The 12,994-nt window shown below is 46.4% G+C and overlaps 1 protein-coding gene across 1 annotated transcript; it reads left to right on the top strand.

Moving 5' to 3' along the window:
* Positions 1–208: 208 nt before the first annotated feature.
* LOC133368381 (uncharacterized) lies at positions 209–7,652 on the top strand. The gene is made up of 4 exons (XM_061592566.1): positions 209–433; positions 3,423–3,618; positions 4,994–5,052; positions 6,072–7,652. The coding sequence occupies exons 1-4, from the start codon at positions 262–264 to the stop codon at positions 6,341–6,343; spliced, it is 699 nt and encodes a 232-aa protein (XP_061448550.1). The 5' UTR covers positions 209–261; the 3' UTR covers positions 6,344–7,652.
* The last annotated feature ends 5,342 nt before the right edge of the window (positions 7,653–12,994 follow it).

Here is a 12,994-nt window from a genome sequence, read left to right as displayed (position 1 = left end):
TGTGCTTCTCCCCCACCCCTTAACCCAGGCAGGCCATTGAGATGCTGAGCAACAGCTGCAGGTAGAGAGGAGGTAGGAGGCACACACCAAATGGTGTGTCACCTCTCAGAAACCTCCCACTGATGAGAGTGTGAGAGGAGGAGGAGTTGCATCTTCCTGGCAGTATAAATAGTGCTGCAAGCTTCAGTCCCTCTTCAGGTCTCAGGTTCAAGACAGTTGGGTCTCGAAGAGAAGTTTAGAGAAGAAAATCAAACTGTGAGCATGACTCCCTTCAAGTCCACCATGCTGCACCTTCTCTTCCTTGGGGTGTTATATGTTTCCCCGGCTTATCTTCAGCAAGCACCTTGTGAGATTGCCAAGAACACATTTAGACGGGGCACGTACAAGTTGGATGTGGATCCTACTTATTACAAACCAGGTGCAATCTACACAGGTAAGCCAGCTTCTGTTGTTTCTTGGCATGCCTCTTTGCGTGTTCAGAGCTAAGCTGTCTTTAGCCAACTTTTGGATGCAAAATTAGCTCTGCCACTTTCCGTACAGTTGCCTCGTAGATCCAGGCTCACCTCCAGCCCGTGAACACAGAGTTTATTAGGATTTTAAGCTAGCGTTGTCGAAGCAACATAGAGAAGCTGAGAAACTGCACCGCAGTGGGATGAAAGATATTTATGGGGTTTGATGCGTGCTGTTATGGGGTGACAGGACAGGGGTAGCTAATGTGGTGCCCTCCAATGATATCGGACTCCAACTGCCATCATCCCTGACCATTGCCCATGTTAGCTGGCGCCGTTGGGAGTTAGAGTCCAACAACATCAAGAGGGCATCATGTTGGCTTACACTGTGTTAGGGGATCTATTCTTCCTAGGGGCATTTCAGTTGGCATCAGATATAGAAAGACCAACTCTGAAGTAGCTCATAAGACAGTGCCTTGCAAAGGGCTGTGAATCCTGCTGGCCATGGAGTCGACGGATGGCCATGGATCTTAAAGTCTTTGCACAGAAAACAATGCTATTATTATTATTATTATTATTATTATTATTATTATTATTATTATTATTATTATTATTATATAATGCTGTTCCTGGTCAGAAAGAGTCAAGTCACTAAAATCTAGTACAAAGATCCTACAAGTTTCATTTGAAAAAGGATCCAACCTTCTTTGAGAGGAAGGGTGAGACAGAAATTTAATAATAAATAAATAAACCAAATGAATGCCTAGCCCTAGAAGAATGAAATGTGGATTATATTGGAAGGGAACAAAGTGGCGATTTGCACCCCCAGAGAATTGGGCCTCATATGCTGCCTTCTGAATTTTTTTGTGCCCAAAGAATTTCACCATTGTGAGTGTGCAGATGTGAACAATGAACCCTGTGACATTTCCCCAACATTGTGCCACGCGTTGAGCTAGCCTAGCAGAGATTTGACCCGCAGCCACACCCAGTGTGCAACCCAGGGCGCAAATGAAGGCTTGCTGTTTGCTAATGAGGCCAGAACTTAATAAGGTGCATTGTAAGTGGCTGTTGGGAAGCCTCTCCTTGCAACATCCGGGCTGGCTGGTTTTCCTGGCCTGGAAATGTGAAGGAAAGCAAGACCTTGCTTGTCAGCGGCTTCAGTGAGGGTTGCCTGCTGCTTCACACATTACACAACGGGAAAGGTGCAAGTAATGCTCCCAGAGCTGTGGCCAGTTCAGCTGTTTGTTGCATGAGTTTCAAACATCTGATTGACACATAAAGTTGATGGTTTTTAACCATAGGCCAAAATATGTTGTGATATCTGAAGCAGACATAGGGGGTGGTAAGCGATGGAGGATGTCTCTGCCCCAACAAGCTCACAATTTAAGCTTAGACGGAAGAATAGGGAGAGACAAAGAGATGAACCTGTCAGCAGAGAGTTATACATCCTCAGGCTTCACTAGAACTTAAGAATCAAAGGCTTCACTTTCGTACCAAACATAGAACATTTCCCCATCACCGCCACCTGGACACTCCTTCTATGGCAGGTGGGAGGAGCCCTTTAGCCCTCTAGACGTTGATGAACTACAGCTCCCATTGTTCCTGGCCATTGGCCATGCCGGCAGCTGAGGCTGATGGGAGTTGTAGTTCAGCAACATCTGGTGGGCCAAAGGTTCCCCACACCTATTCTATTAGGAGGAGGGTTTGCTGGACTGAACTGATTCACTGACAGCAGTGTAACGATTTGCATATTAAGAATGAGCCCTGGAACCTCTTTCCAGTGCCAAAGCTTTGCATCGCTGGAGCATGTGATGCAGTCGAAAGGATGCTTCTGCGCATGTGCGAAGTGTTTTGCTCTTCATTGATGAATAGTGTGGTGCAGTGGAGATTGGGTTGGACTGAGACCAGCATTCAGATCCCAACTTCATCCCCACAAAGCAACTACTTATTTACTTACTTATTATATTTCTATCCCACCTTTCCTGCAAGGAGCTCAGGGTTCTTCCCCCTCCATTATATCCCCACAACAACCCTGTGAAGTAGGCTGAGATGCAACGGCTGAGCCAGGGTCACCCAGTGAGCTTCATGGCTGAGGTGGGATTTGAACCCTGGTCTCCCAGGTCCATCTGACCACACTGGCTGTCTTAAATTATGCCAGACTCCATACACCAGGGGGTTTAGAGATGGGGGTCTTCAATGAAGCACATGCAGGCAGTGCCCCTGTATCTCTCCCCCCCCCAAAAAAATCTGTTAATCCACTCATATTTGCTTTTTCTTTTCAATGAAATATCTTGTATTTATATTCATGCTGCTCAGTGTCATAACCCACCTCAAGCTTAGGGAAGGCAAGATAAATGTAAAAAACACATTTGAAATAAATTTCATGAAAAGCCATAGATAGCTTCCAGGCTCCGTCAATTCTACCACTCCAAATCATGACCTGCAAAAGTGCAGAAAGGACAGTGATAAGAAGGGCTGGAAGGTGTTCAACATGCATGAGGTGCATTATCCTGCATAATCCTTCCAATAAAACCTAGTTAAGATAGTTCAGTGTTATTACACCCATACTGCAGAGAGGGGAACTGGCGCAGCTGGAAGCCAGCTGGGTGTCACTATGCCTCGTCACTTTGGTGTATGAATGATCCTGAAACAACCCCTTGGTGCTGACAGTTGCCCCTTCCCTTCAACTCCCCTCCCTGCAGCTTCTTCCTCTCTTTTGTATTCTAACCTGCTATCGACCCCTGACTATCCCTGCAGCCACTCCTGCCTGCCGGTCGAATCCAGCGGGGATTAGCTATGGTATGAGTCAGATCTCCTTCCCCATAGCCCCTCTCCCTATGGATAGGAATGTCCGAGCCTCTCCAGGCATGCCTGTGCTTTAGACTTCCTGGAATGTCCCTCCAGCATCACAGAGAGGCCTTTCTTCCATCCAAGTTCTTCCCAGTAAAAATGTGCTTCTCCCACTCTTTCCAGTATCCATTAGCGGGATAGACAACAGCACCTCCGTTATCCTTCAAGTCCTGCCTTCCAGCGGCCTGTGGGAAAGTGAAAACCAACTGATTAGCTGCAGCACCACAGAGAACATTGTGCAGAGAAACATCTCCGGCAACAACACCCGAACCCGTTGGATCGCTCCAAACAACGTTAACGTGGAATCAGTGCTAATAAGGTGAGAATCCTGACCATTGGTGAAAGCAGGCATTTTCTACCCAGAAGGGACTCCATTGTGGGAGACTGGTGGCCCCGATGGCAGTAGGGCAGCGAATCCACTCCAGGTTCTAGTCTGAACTTAGACAGCTCCTTCAAAGTTCAGACTAAAACCTGGAACGGATTCACTGCCCCACTGACATTGGAGCCACCAGTCTCCACTGTAGTGTGTGTGGGGTGGAGAGATAGGACCAGAATCAAGTACAGCTTGCCACTCAGTCAAATCCAGCATGCTAGTACAGACTAGATAGACCTTGGCCTGATCCAGAGGGAAAATCCTTACATTCTTAACAAACTATATCAAGCTAATTAAGAAGTTGGAGGAATGGAAGGGTGCGGCTGGGAAAACTAACTGGCACAATTATCTGATAGCTGGGGACAACAGAGAACAACAGCGGAAGTGACAACAGTGGAGGAATGTATTTCTTTCTCCCATGAGAAGCCATCAAAATTAATGATTTAAATCAACAGTGCTGTAATTGCTTGAATTGTCTAGTTTTCCTTTAAGGAGGGCTTTTATGACCCTCTGTGTTCACAGGAAGACAGGAAGCTGTCTTCCGTCAAATCAGTACTGTCTACAGTGATGGGCAGCAGCTCTCCAGGGTTTCAGACAGGGGTCTCTGCCAGACCTACCTGGAGATGCTGGGGATTGAACCTGGGACCTTCTGCATGCAAGGCAGATGCTGTGCCCCTGAGCTCCAGCACTTTCCCCTTCCCATCTGCTCATCTGTGTGACTCATTATTTGTGCACAACATTAGGAATAGATGTCCTGCCCAAAATGTGGTTGTACATGGCATAGTGTTGCATTGTGGTTTGAGTGTCGGACTAGGACCTGGGAGACCAGGGTTCGAATCCCCACTCGGCCGTGAAGCTCATTGGGTGACCTTGGGCCAGTCACTGCCTCTCAGCCTAACCTACCTCACAGGGTTGTTGGTGGAGATAAAATGGGGAGGAAGAGAACCATGTTGAGCTCCTTGGAAGAAAGATGTGATAGAAATATAATAAATAAAATATGTAAAATAAATAAATAATAAATAAATGTAATGGGCACCATCCTATCCAGTGGTGCATGTACCAGTCAGTCATCTCATGATTTTATGATGAATTTGTTTTTAATTTCTATCGGCTGCTCTGTTGCAAGCCTAAAAGCCATGCCCCTGTTTTGCAATAGTCTCAAAGAAATGCCAATTGGCTAATGAAGGGCAATGTGCAAATGTATGTACAAATAAATGATACAGTCACTGTCAATATCTCCCTCTTTAGCTAGCAGTGCTGCTGACAGATGATTTCAGTTCCTCTCTCTCATGTGTGGTTCTTTTCGTTTGTTTCACAACAGGTCTTTTGTCTCCTTTGCCAATGGTACATCCCTGCTCCAGACTCTGAACCTGGACAAAGGTAATTTTGTGAGAAAATCCATTCTCCCTCTGCTGGGAATCGCAGGTGGGGAGAGTGTTGTTGCACTCAGGTCCTGCTTTCAGGTTTCCCGTAATGGGCATCTGGTTGGCCACTGTGAGAACAGGATGCCGGACTAGATGGGCCCCCTCTGGCCTGATCCAGCTACAAGGCTCTTCTAAGATCTGTTTGCCACCCTGGGCTCCTGCTGGGAGGAAGGACGGGATATAAATCAAATAATAAATAAATAAATAAACTCAGTACTGTCTGCCACAGCCTCCCCCATATATTATGGACTGCCATGCTGGCTGGGGCAGATAGGAGTTACAGTTCAAAACATCTGGAGTCAAAAACATCTGGTTGAGGAAGGCTGGTGTACAACACAGGCTGGCAGTGGCTCTCCAGGGTTTCAGGCAGGGAGTCTTTATCAGCCCTGCCTGGAGATGCCAGGAATTAAAACTGGGACCTTCTGCAGGCAAAGCAGATGCTCTGCCACTGAGCTACGGCCCTTCCCCAACAGATCCTGGAAGACAGAAATGTCCCCAAGGCCATGATTGATGAGGGGGCTTTGAACCCAGGTCTTTCCCAAGTTCATCTCCAAATTTTTTTCTGCTAAACCACAATGGCTCACCTAATCTTGTTGGGAGTAAAGCACTGACACATGTTACACGCGACCTGAACCAGTGGGGGGAAGGCGATATACAGAAAGGCAATCTGTTCTTCCCCCTGCTCATTCCTCCTCTAAAGCATTCATTGCTTTTGCAGGCTTTGCTCCTTCCCTTCCTCCCTTCTCTTCCTGTCTTTGTTCTCAGTTAGTAAAAGCTCCCTGAGTACATGCCTCATGACTGCTTCAGCATGTATGACTTTACCACTTTGTAGTGATAAACCTTAAGTTTCCTTATACTTTCAACCTACCAGTCTAAACAGACCAGTTATTTCTGCACTCTGCTGATAGATAGACAGACAGACAGACAGACAGACATGAAAACTCTAACAAATCTCATTTCCATTGTTCCTTTCAGACGTCACAATAGCTCGTATCACATACAAGCCATTGTCAACTCCTCAACCCGGCACAGTTTCTGTAAGTTCCCACAAGCCAGCGCTTCACAGTAACTCGACTGATGCCCACCACACCCTCCTCAACTCAACAACTGAGCACCACAACTTTGCTTCCTCCCACGAGTGGACAAAAGAGCCTCACAGCTCCGTCTCTACCGCCCAAGCCAGCTCCTTCCTCCTGGCTCTCATGCAGCTGCTCTCTGTCTCGCTCGGCTACAAGCTCCTCTCCTAAACCGAATCCTTAAACGCATTCCCCTCGACCCACCCTGCCATTTTCGCTTCCAGCCAGAAGGTGAAGCAGGGATGGCTGATCTCCTCAGGAAGGATATCCTCCTCCCCCCACCGCACACACTCTTTTCCCTCCCCTCTCTACCATTAGGCATTCTTATTTGCACATTTGTTTTATTAATCCCCGTGTAGCCCAGCTGTTGACGCAAGATATCTCACAGCAGTACAGCTGCACTGAGAGATCCAAAGAGAGGTGGCCCGTGGCTGTGAAGTTTGGGGTGGACGGGAATCCAAACAGTGCCCCCCCTTTTTTTTGCCCCCTTCCTTGGGAGAAAAATATAAGCATGAACTAAATAATCAACAAATCTGCCAAACATGAGAAGAGGGTGCACTTTTGGATCCAAAGGTGCTAAGATGTTTTATGGCAAGAGGCAGGCACAGGGCAATTTTTTTAAAAAAAAACCCAGTTAATTTAATATTACTTGATCAGAACAGAGACAAAAACACAGTCTTAGAGAAAGTAGTTCCCCAACAGTTCCTTCCAATCCTGACGTGTTCCAGCTCTCTGAAGGAAGCGACCTTCTAGGACAGCTGTCTCTGTACTTGCAGGACTTTCATTTAGCTTCTTATGGGACAAGGCTGATCAGTTGGGAATCAGTACTATGCGCTACAAGCCACAATCGGAGCCACCCCTACTCTCTTGAGCCCTGCAAAGAAGTGAAGGAATGTCCCCTCCAATGCAGAACAAAAGACTGTCCCAGAATTCTGACCTTCACACTACCCTTCACTGTAATTTATTTTTCTGTGTTGCAACGAGGAAGGAGTTCCTGAGTCTCTAATTAAAACACTGATCCAGATGTCCATGTGCCAAATCCAGCCCTGACTTCTCCTCCCTAAACAACCCTCAGAAGATGCTCTGCAATTTTGGGCGGGAGGAGGGGACAGGCCCCTTTATTAAATGACAACATTTTAACTTGTCTAACCCCCTGCGGGCAGGGCATCTCTTCCATGTCTGTAAAATATTTTCTTTGCTCTGAAATACCCAAATAACTGTGGTGCTTCCTGGGAAATAACCCGTTCTACTGTCTCTGTAGGCAAATCCAGAGATAGAAATGGGACAAGTAGAGGGGGGGGGCAGGAACTGAGAAGAAGGATGAAGCGAGTCTTTAAGCTATTAATTGTGGGCTTCCAAACAGGCTGGGGCTGTTGCTGTTAGCTTTTGTACAGACTGTGTTTCCTTGAGGAAAAGTATTATGGAAATATATTTTTATTTGAAAGACCTTGATCCCAATAAAATGTCATAATGTCCTATATATGACTGTGGCCTTCTCTGTTTTTGGTGGTGGGGAGGAACATGAGAGCTTGGATGATGGAGCAAAGGGTTAGAAAAGGGGGGGGGGAAGAATTTGTGATTTGGTTTCAACAGGTTTATGCATTTCTCAAGGTCGCGGACAAAAGGAAACTGAAAGAACAAGGTTAAATTCTCCCCATTTACTCAATGCCTGTGTTAAAAGTCACAGCCATGACTTTTTTGAATGGTTTTTTTCCAACCCTCAGGCATGAGCTTGCTTTCTTCTTAACTACCTTCCAAGCCAGTTTCAGCCAGGAAACCCCCCAGCCCACCTGCTTTATGTTGGCATACATTTAATGCTGCAGATTAACAACAGGATTTATTGGTGCTGTGCAATGCCTGGTCCATTTTAATGAGGACTAGGATATTGCAAATCATTTGGGATGCTAACGGAAGTGAACACAATCATACCCTTGCTTTTTTTTTTTTTTTGGTTCAGCAACCCAGCAACAAACAGGAATTACCTGGTTTTGCATCAGTAGCATCCAGTTTAAGAGAACAGTCTGTATGGTTCACCAGGAAAAAAAATGGGGGAGGGGGATGGCACAGATTTGTCTTTGAAACAATTATTTTGGTTTTGATGGCATTAACTTCCAAATAAGCATATTTAGGACAGTTTAGGGCAGTTTTTGCCAACCTGGGGCCCTGCAGATGTTTTTGGACCCCAACGCCCAGTCCAAAACATCTGGAGGGTCCCAGGCTGGCAAAGGCTGGGTTATGACATATTGATTGAGAGTGATAATGGATATTGATAGCTATTATTTTTATTATTTATCAATTGATTTATGTGCCACTTATATGCCAAAATGCCTTCGGTTTACAACATAAATTTGATTATAAAATACATACATAACAAAATACCAAATTACAATTCAATTAAAACCTCCTTAATTAATATATACAATAAAACAAACCAGTGAAAAGCCAAAAATTTAAACAGTTAAAAATAAACAGTCAAACCAATTAAAAGCAGATGCAGGGAAAGCATACCTAAACAGGTGTGTCTTGAGGAGTTGGCAGATTGCCAATGCAGATGTGTGTTTGAACTCTGATCATGCGCACGGGTGTAGTCGTTCAGGGGATGTTAGACCCCTTACTTTGGGGGGGAGTCTCCAGCATCCTACGAGCCAATCAGCATGAAAGGAGAGTGTGTTAGCCACTGGGAAGAGTCTTCCAACTTGCTTCCTTGTTTTCTGTTGATTGGAGCCACTTAGAGTGAAAGGAATTCCTACTAGTTCTTGCTTCAGAAAGCCAAGTTGCAGAGAGTGAGATTTCTGTAATTGCAGAAGAGACAGTGAATCCTGAGGATAGCATCCCATCTAGATCCTCACGGATTTTGGTAGCAGCAGGAGCTAAATGTGTAGACACGGAATTCAGTAATTCAAGCAATATTTCTGACAGTGATAGAGAAGCACAAGGCACTGTTCAAGCCTGGCCAGATTTTTCTATAATCTCAGAAGGGGGCATGCCATGGCTGTGACTCTCATGAAGGGATTCTGCACTTCTGAATTTCTAGGGATGCTTCTTGCTTGTCAGGATAGAGAATCAAAAGGGGTGGGTGAGTTTGTGTAGAAACTAGCTACTGCAGAACGATGAAGTTTGCATTAATCGCTCCACCCAGTTTTGCCTCTGGCCCCACCCATCACTGGCATGTGGGCCTCAGAAGGTTTCCCAGAATTGAAATGTGGCCCATGGACCTTTTTTCCATGCTGCTTTATTCCGGAGGAAGGGCATACAAGGCATGATGACACTCTATGTTAAAGATGACAAAGAATCAAAGTAGAATCAACACCCCTGCCCCCCCCCAAAAGGCACACTTCTCCACAAAATCCCTGTGGGTGGTAAATACCAGTTCCCACAAGTCATTTAGTCCTGGAGACATACTGTTGTCCTGCTGGGGTATGTGCCCAAGCCAAGGTGATCTTGAGATGGGGGATGAAATCAAGGCAGCATCCAAAGGAGGAGATGTTGAAGTAATGGGTGACTTCAACAACCTTCACATAGACTGGGCACGTGCATATTCATGTCATGACAAAGAGGTAACATTTCTAGATCCAATACACTTTTGACTTCAAAAGACAAAACTTGCCAAAAGTGAGGAGGTGATAAAAATGGGAATGGAAAGGGAAAGTCAGGAGGACCAAATCTTCCAGGAGGCTTGACTGTTATTCAAAACCACAATAAATAATAAATAAAATAAATAATAACAGAAGCTAATGGAATGTGAAAAAGGCAAATTCCATGTTGGGGATCATTAGGAAAGGGACTGAAAACAGAACAGCCCATATGGCCATGCCATTATACGAATCCATGCCGCAACTGGACCCCCTGCCTGGCCCTGGCTCCAGAAAGAGGGTACAGGCAGTCTTGCAGCCTCTTGCATCAGCTCCTGGCTGTGTCAGGGGGCATAAAAGCCCAGCTGCCTTTGAGGAGTCCCAAGGGTGAAGGTGCTACCCTCTGCCATTTTTTTTAGACCAATCTAGAGGAGATTGGTAGTGGGGAGGGCATATGCTGCATGTGTAGTTCCTGTGCAGAGTGAGAGCCTGTGCAGTAAACTGAATGATAGGAGAAATTGCCAGATGTCTTCAGAATAAGAGCCTGCAACTGGCAGAAGGCTGGCCCTCCCTGGGTGTGAGATGGGGGGGTAATAGATATACCCTGTATGAAAGTTACTGAGTGGGTCTGACTGTTCCCAATTCTCTCAGAGGCCTACTGGGATAACTGGTTCCAGTAGGTTTTGTTGGTAGGCTCTTGCGGTGTCCATATTAGGTGTTTAAGAGGAGTCTTAGTAAGGAGGAACATGGGTGATGCCACTCCAATTTCAATGAACATGGGTAGAGGGAGGTATGGCCATGGGGAGGTGGTGAACTACCATAGAAGATGAGGACAAGGCTATCTATGCCTTGTTCCTCGTTCCCACTCCTCTCATGGATGGGTTCCTCATTGCTCATCTGCTGAGCCCAGCAGATGAGCAACTGTGGCCTGTGTGTGCTGTTTAATGCCAGATCAGTACACAATAAGACCACACTTTGGTGTGCATTACTGAGACCTGGGTGGGTGAGGTGGAAGGAATTGATTTGACCCAGCTTTGCCCATCTAGATACTCGGTGCAACACCAGCACAGGCTGCAGGGACGGAGGGGGGGGGAGGAGTTGCTGTGGTCTACAGAATTTCCATCTCTGTCACCAGGAAACCACTCTGTCTTGGAGTTGGCTGTGAGGGCTTGCACCTGGTGTTGGGCCAAGGAGACAGTAAACTAGGGTTGCTGCTGGTGTACTGTCCATCCTGCTGCTGGTCAGCTTCTCTGACGGAGCTGGCAGAGGCCGTCTCGGCTGTGATGTTGGAGAAGCCCAGAATGATAATATAATAAACAGATGGAACTCAAAAAGAAGCAGGCTTAAACTTATTTATTTGTTACATTTATGTCCCACCTTTCCTGTAACGCAGTGATTCCCAACCTTTATGAGTATGGGACCCCCTTTATAACTCAAAACATTTCGTGACAAACCCCCCGCCCCCCATGCTAATTGTAATTTTAGACTCTGTTAATTGAAAAAATGGTGCATGGCAAAATCACATCTCCAAATATCCCTTTCCATAAAAAGCTCCATAAAAAGACAGGGAGGTGTTGCTTTCTTTTCTTAATGCAAAGGTCCAATTAAATTGGTATTCTCCTCTCCCCCCACACACAAACACAGTCTGAAGATGTGCAGTCCTGTCTTCCAACACCATTGGTTTACAGTGTTGGACTAAGATCCAGGTTCAAATCCCCACCCAGCCATGTAGCCCACTGGGTGACCTTGGACGAAACGCAGTCTCTCAGCCTGACCTATTTCATAGGGTTGGTGTAAGGATAAAATGGAAAGGGGGGCAACCATGGGCACCACCTTGAGCAACTTGGAGGAAAGGTGGGATATAAATGCAATAATTATTAAATAAATAAATACATTTCAGCTGCAGTAACCTGCTGAGCTTTTTAATGATGAAGAAGAAGAAGCAATGTGATAGTGGTGGGGATGATAGATTGTGAAGACAAAAGGATGGATAAATTGAATAGGGGGGTTAGTGCTTTTAGGCCTTGGGATGATCATCAGAATTGATGACTTGGTTAGCGTGCATTTGGGGAGTGAGAACGGAACAGAAGACAGATCAGCGCACAGAGACAGAAACACACCTGCCCCTCCTGTAAGCATCTGCAGGCAGGCATGTATTTGGGCCCGTGGGAGGGGGGGGAAGCCCTCAAGTACTGCAGAGTCTTGTAGAGAGGTTGGGGGCAGAGTGTAGGTGGAAGAAAGGAGGGACACTGGCACGCACACACAGCCGCAGAAATGGGGGGCAAGCAAGTCCTGAGCTTCCTCACTGCTCCTTGGCTCCGTCTGGGCCGAAGGCGAGATCTGGGCAGCCTCACAAATAAGAGTAATTTTTAAAGGGAGATGGCAGTGAATCAAGAGCCAAGAAAGGCAGGCAGGCTGGCTGCCAGGAAGGAAGGGGGAAAGCAGCCTTTCCTTGCAGCCTTGCTTCTTTTTGCTTCACGAAAAGCCCTCTCCTCTCGTTCTGAGCAAGGGTGTCAGCAGCAGTGGCAGTGCTAGGAGACGGGAGTCGGTGATAGTAATTCCCCTCTTCTTCGTGGTAGCACCACCTGCAGCATCCTTTGGCATCTGCCACGTGTTTTATAGGCAGATGCCTGCCCTCGGTGCGCCTGAAAGACACTCTGATGCGTCAGTAAAAGTCCTCTCCTCTTGTTTGGAGCAAGGTGTCATCTGCAGTAGCAGTGGGGAGCAGACAGTGTCCAGGGAAGGAAGACTTTTTTAAAAAAAAAAAATCATTTCTTTATTGTTCGTGGCCCCCTCTGGATTACTTTGCAGCCCTCCCGGGTCTCCAACTGGTCTCCAACTGTGGCTAGCCAGATGCCCCTGGGACTCTCACTAGCAAAGCAATATGGAGATAACCTCCCTTATTGTTTGCCCCCAGCTTCTGGTAAGCAGAGACAGAATGCCTCTGAATATGAGGTTTACCACTGATAGGCCTATCCATTAATTTGTCTAATCCTTTCCAAAAGCCAGCTCTTCGGTCACTCTAGGTTGTTTCTAAACTTAAGGGGCACTCTGGTGATATTACAGGCCGCGGTGGATGGTAGGAACAGTAGAGGACGCCACTCAGTCCCAGGCTATCTAGAGCTCACCTTAAACTGAGCCTGGAAATGCAGTTGTGAACCTCTGCAGAACCCCAGAAGCCTGGCTCAGTTTTCTGCTGCTGACAAAACTGCCTTCAGTTGGCAACTCATAGCATTTGTCACTAGCTGAA

The sequence above is a fragment of the Rhineura floridana genome, chromosome 12 (genome assembly GCF_030035675.1).
Source record: "Rhineura floridana isolate rRhiFlo1 chromosome 12, rRhiFlo1.hap2, whole genome shotgun sequence".
Taxonomy (NCBI): domain Eukaryota; kingdom Metazoa; phylum Chordata; class Lepidosauria; order Squamata; family Rhineuridae; genus Rhineura; species Rhineura floridana.
Note: the sequence above shows the minus strand (reverse complement) of the source record. Positions and strands in the feature narration are given on the sequence as shown.

Coding starts and splice junctions, on each gene's coding strand:
- LOC133368381 (XM_061592566.1), top strand. CDS start 262: ATGACTCCCTTCAAGTCCACCATGCTGCACCTTCTCTTCCTTGGGGTG. Junction 434..3,422: donor ACCAGGTGCAATCTACACAG/GTAAGCCAGCTT, acceptor CACTCTTTCCAG/TATCCATTAGCGGGATAGAC. Junction 3,619..4,993: donor GTGGAATCAGTGCTAATAAG/GTGAGAATCCTG, acceptor GTTTCACAACAG/GTCTTTTGTCTCCTTTGCCA.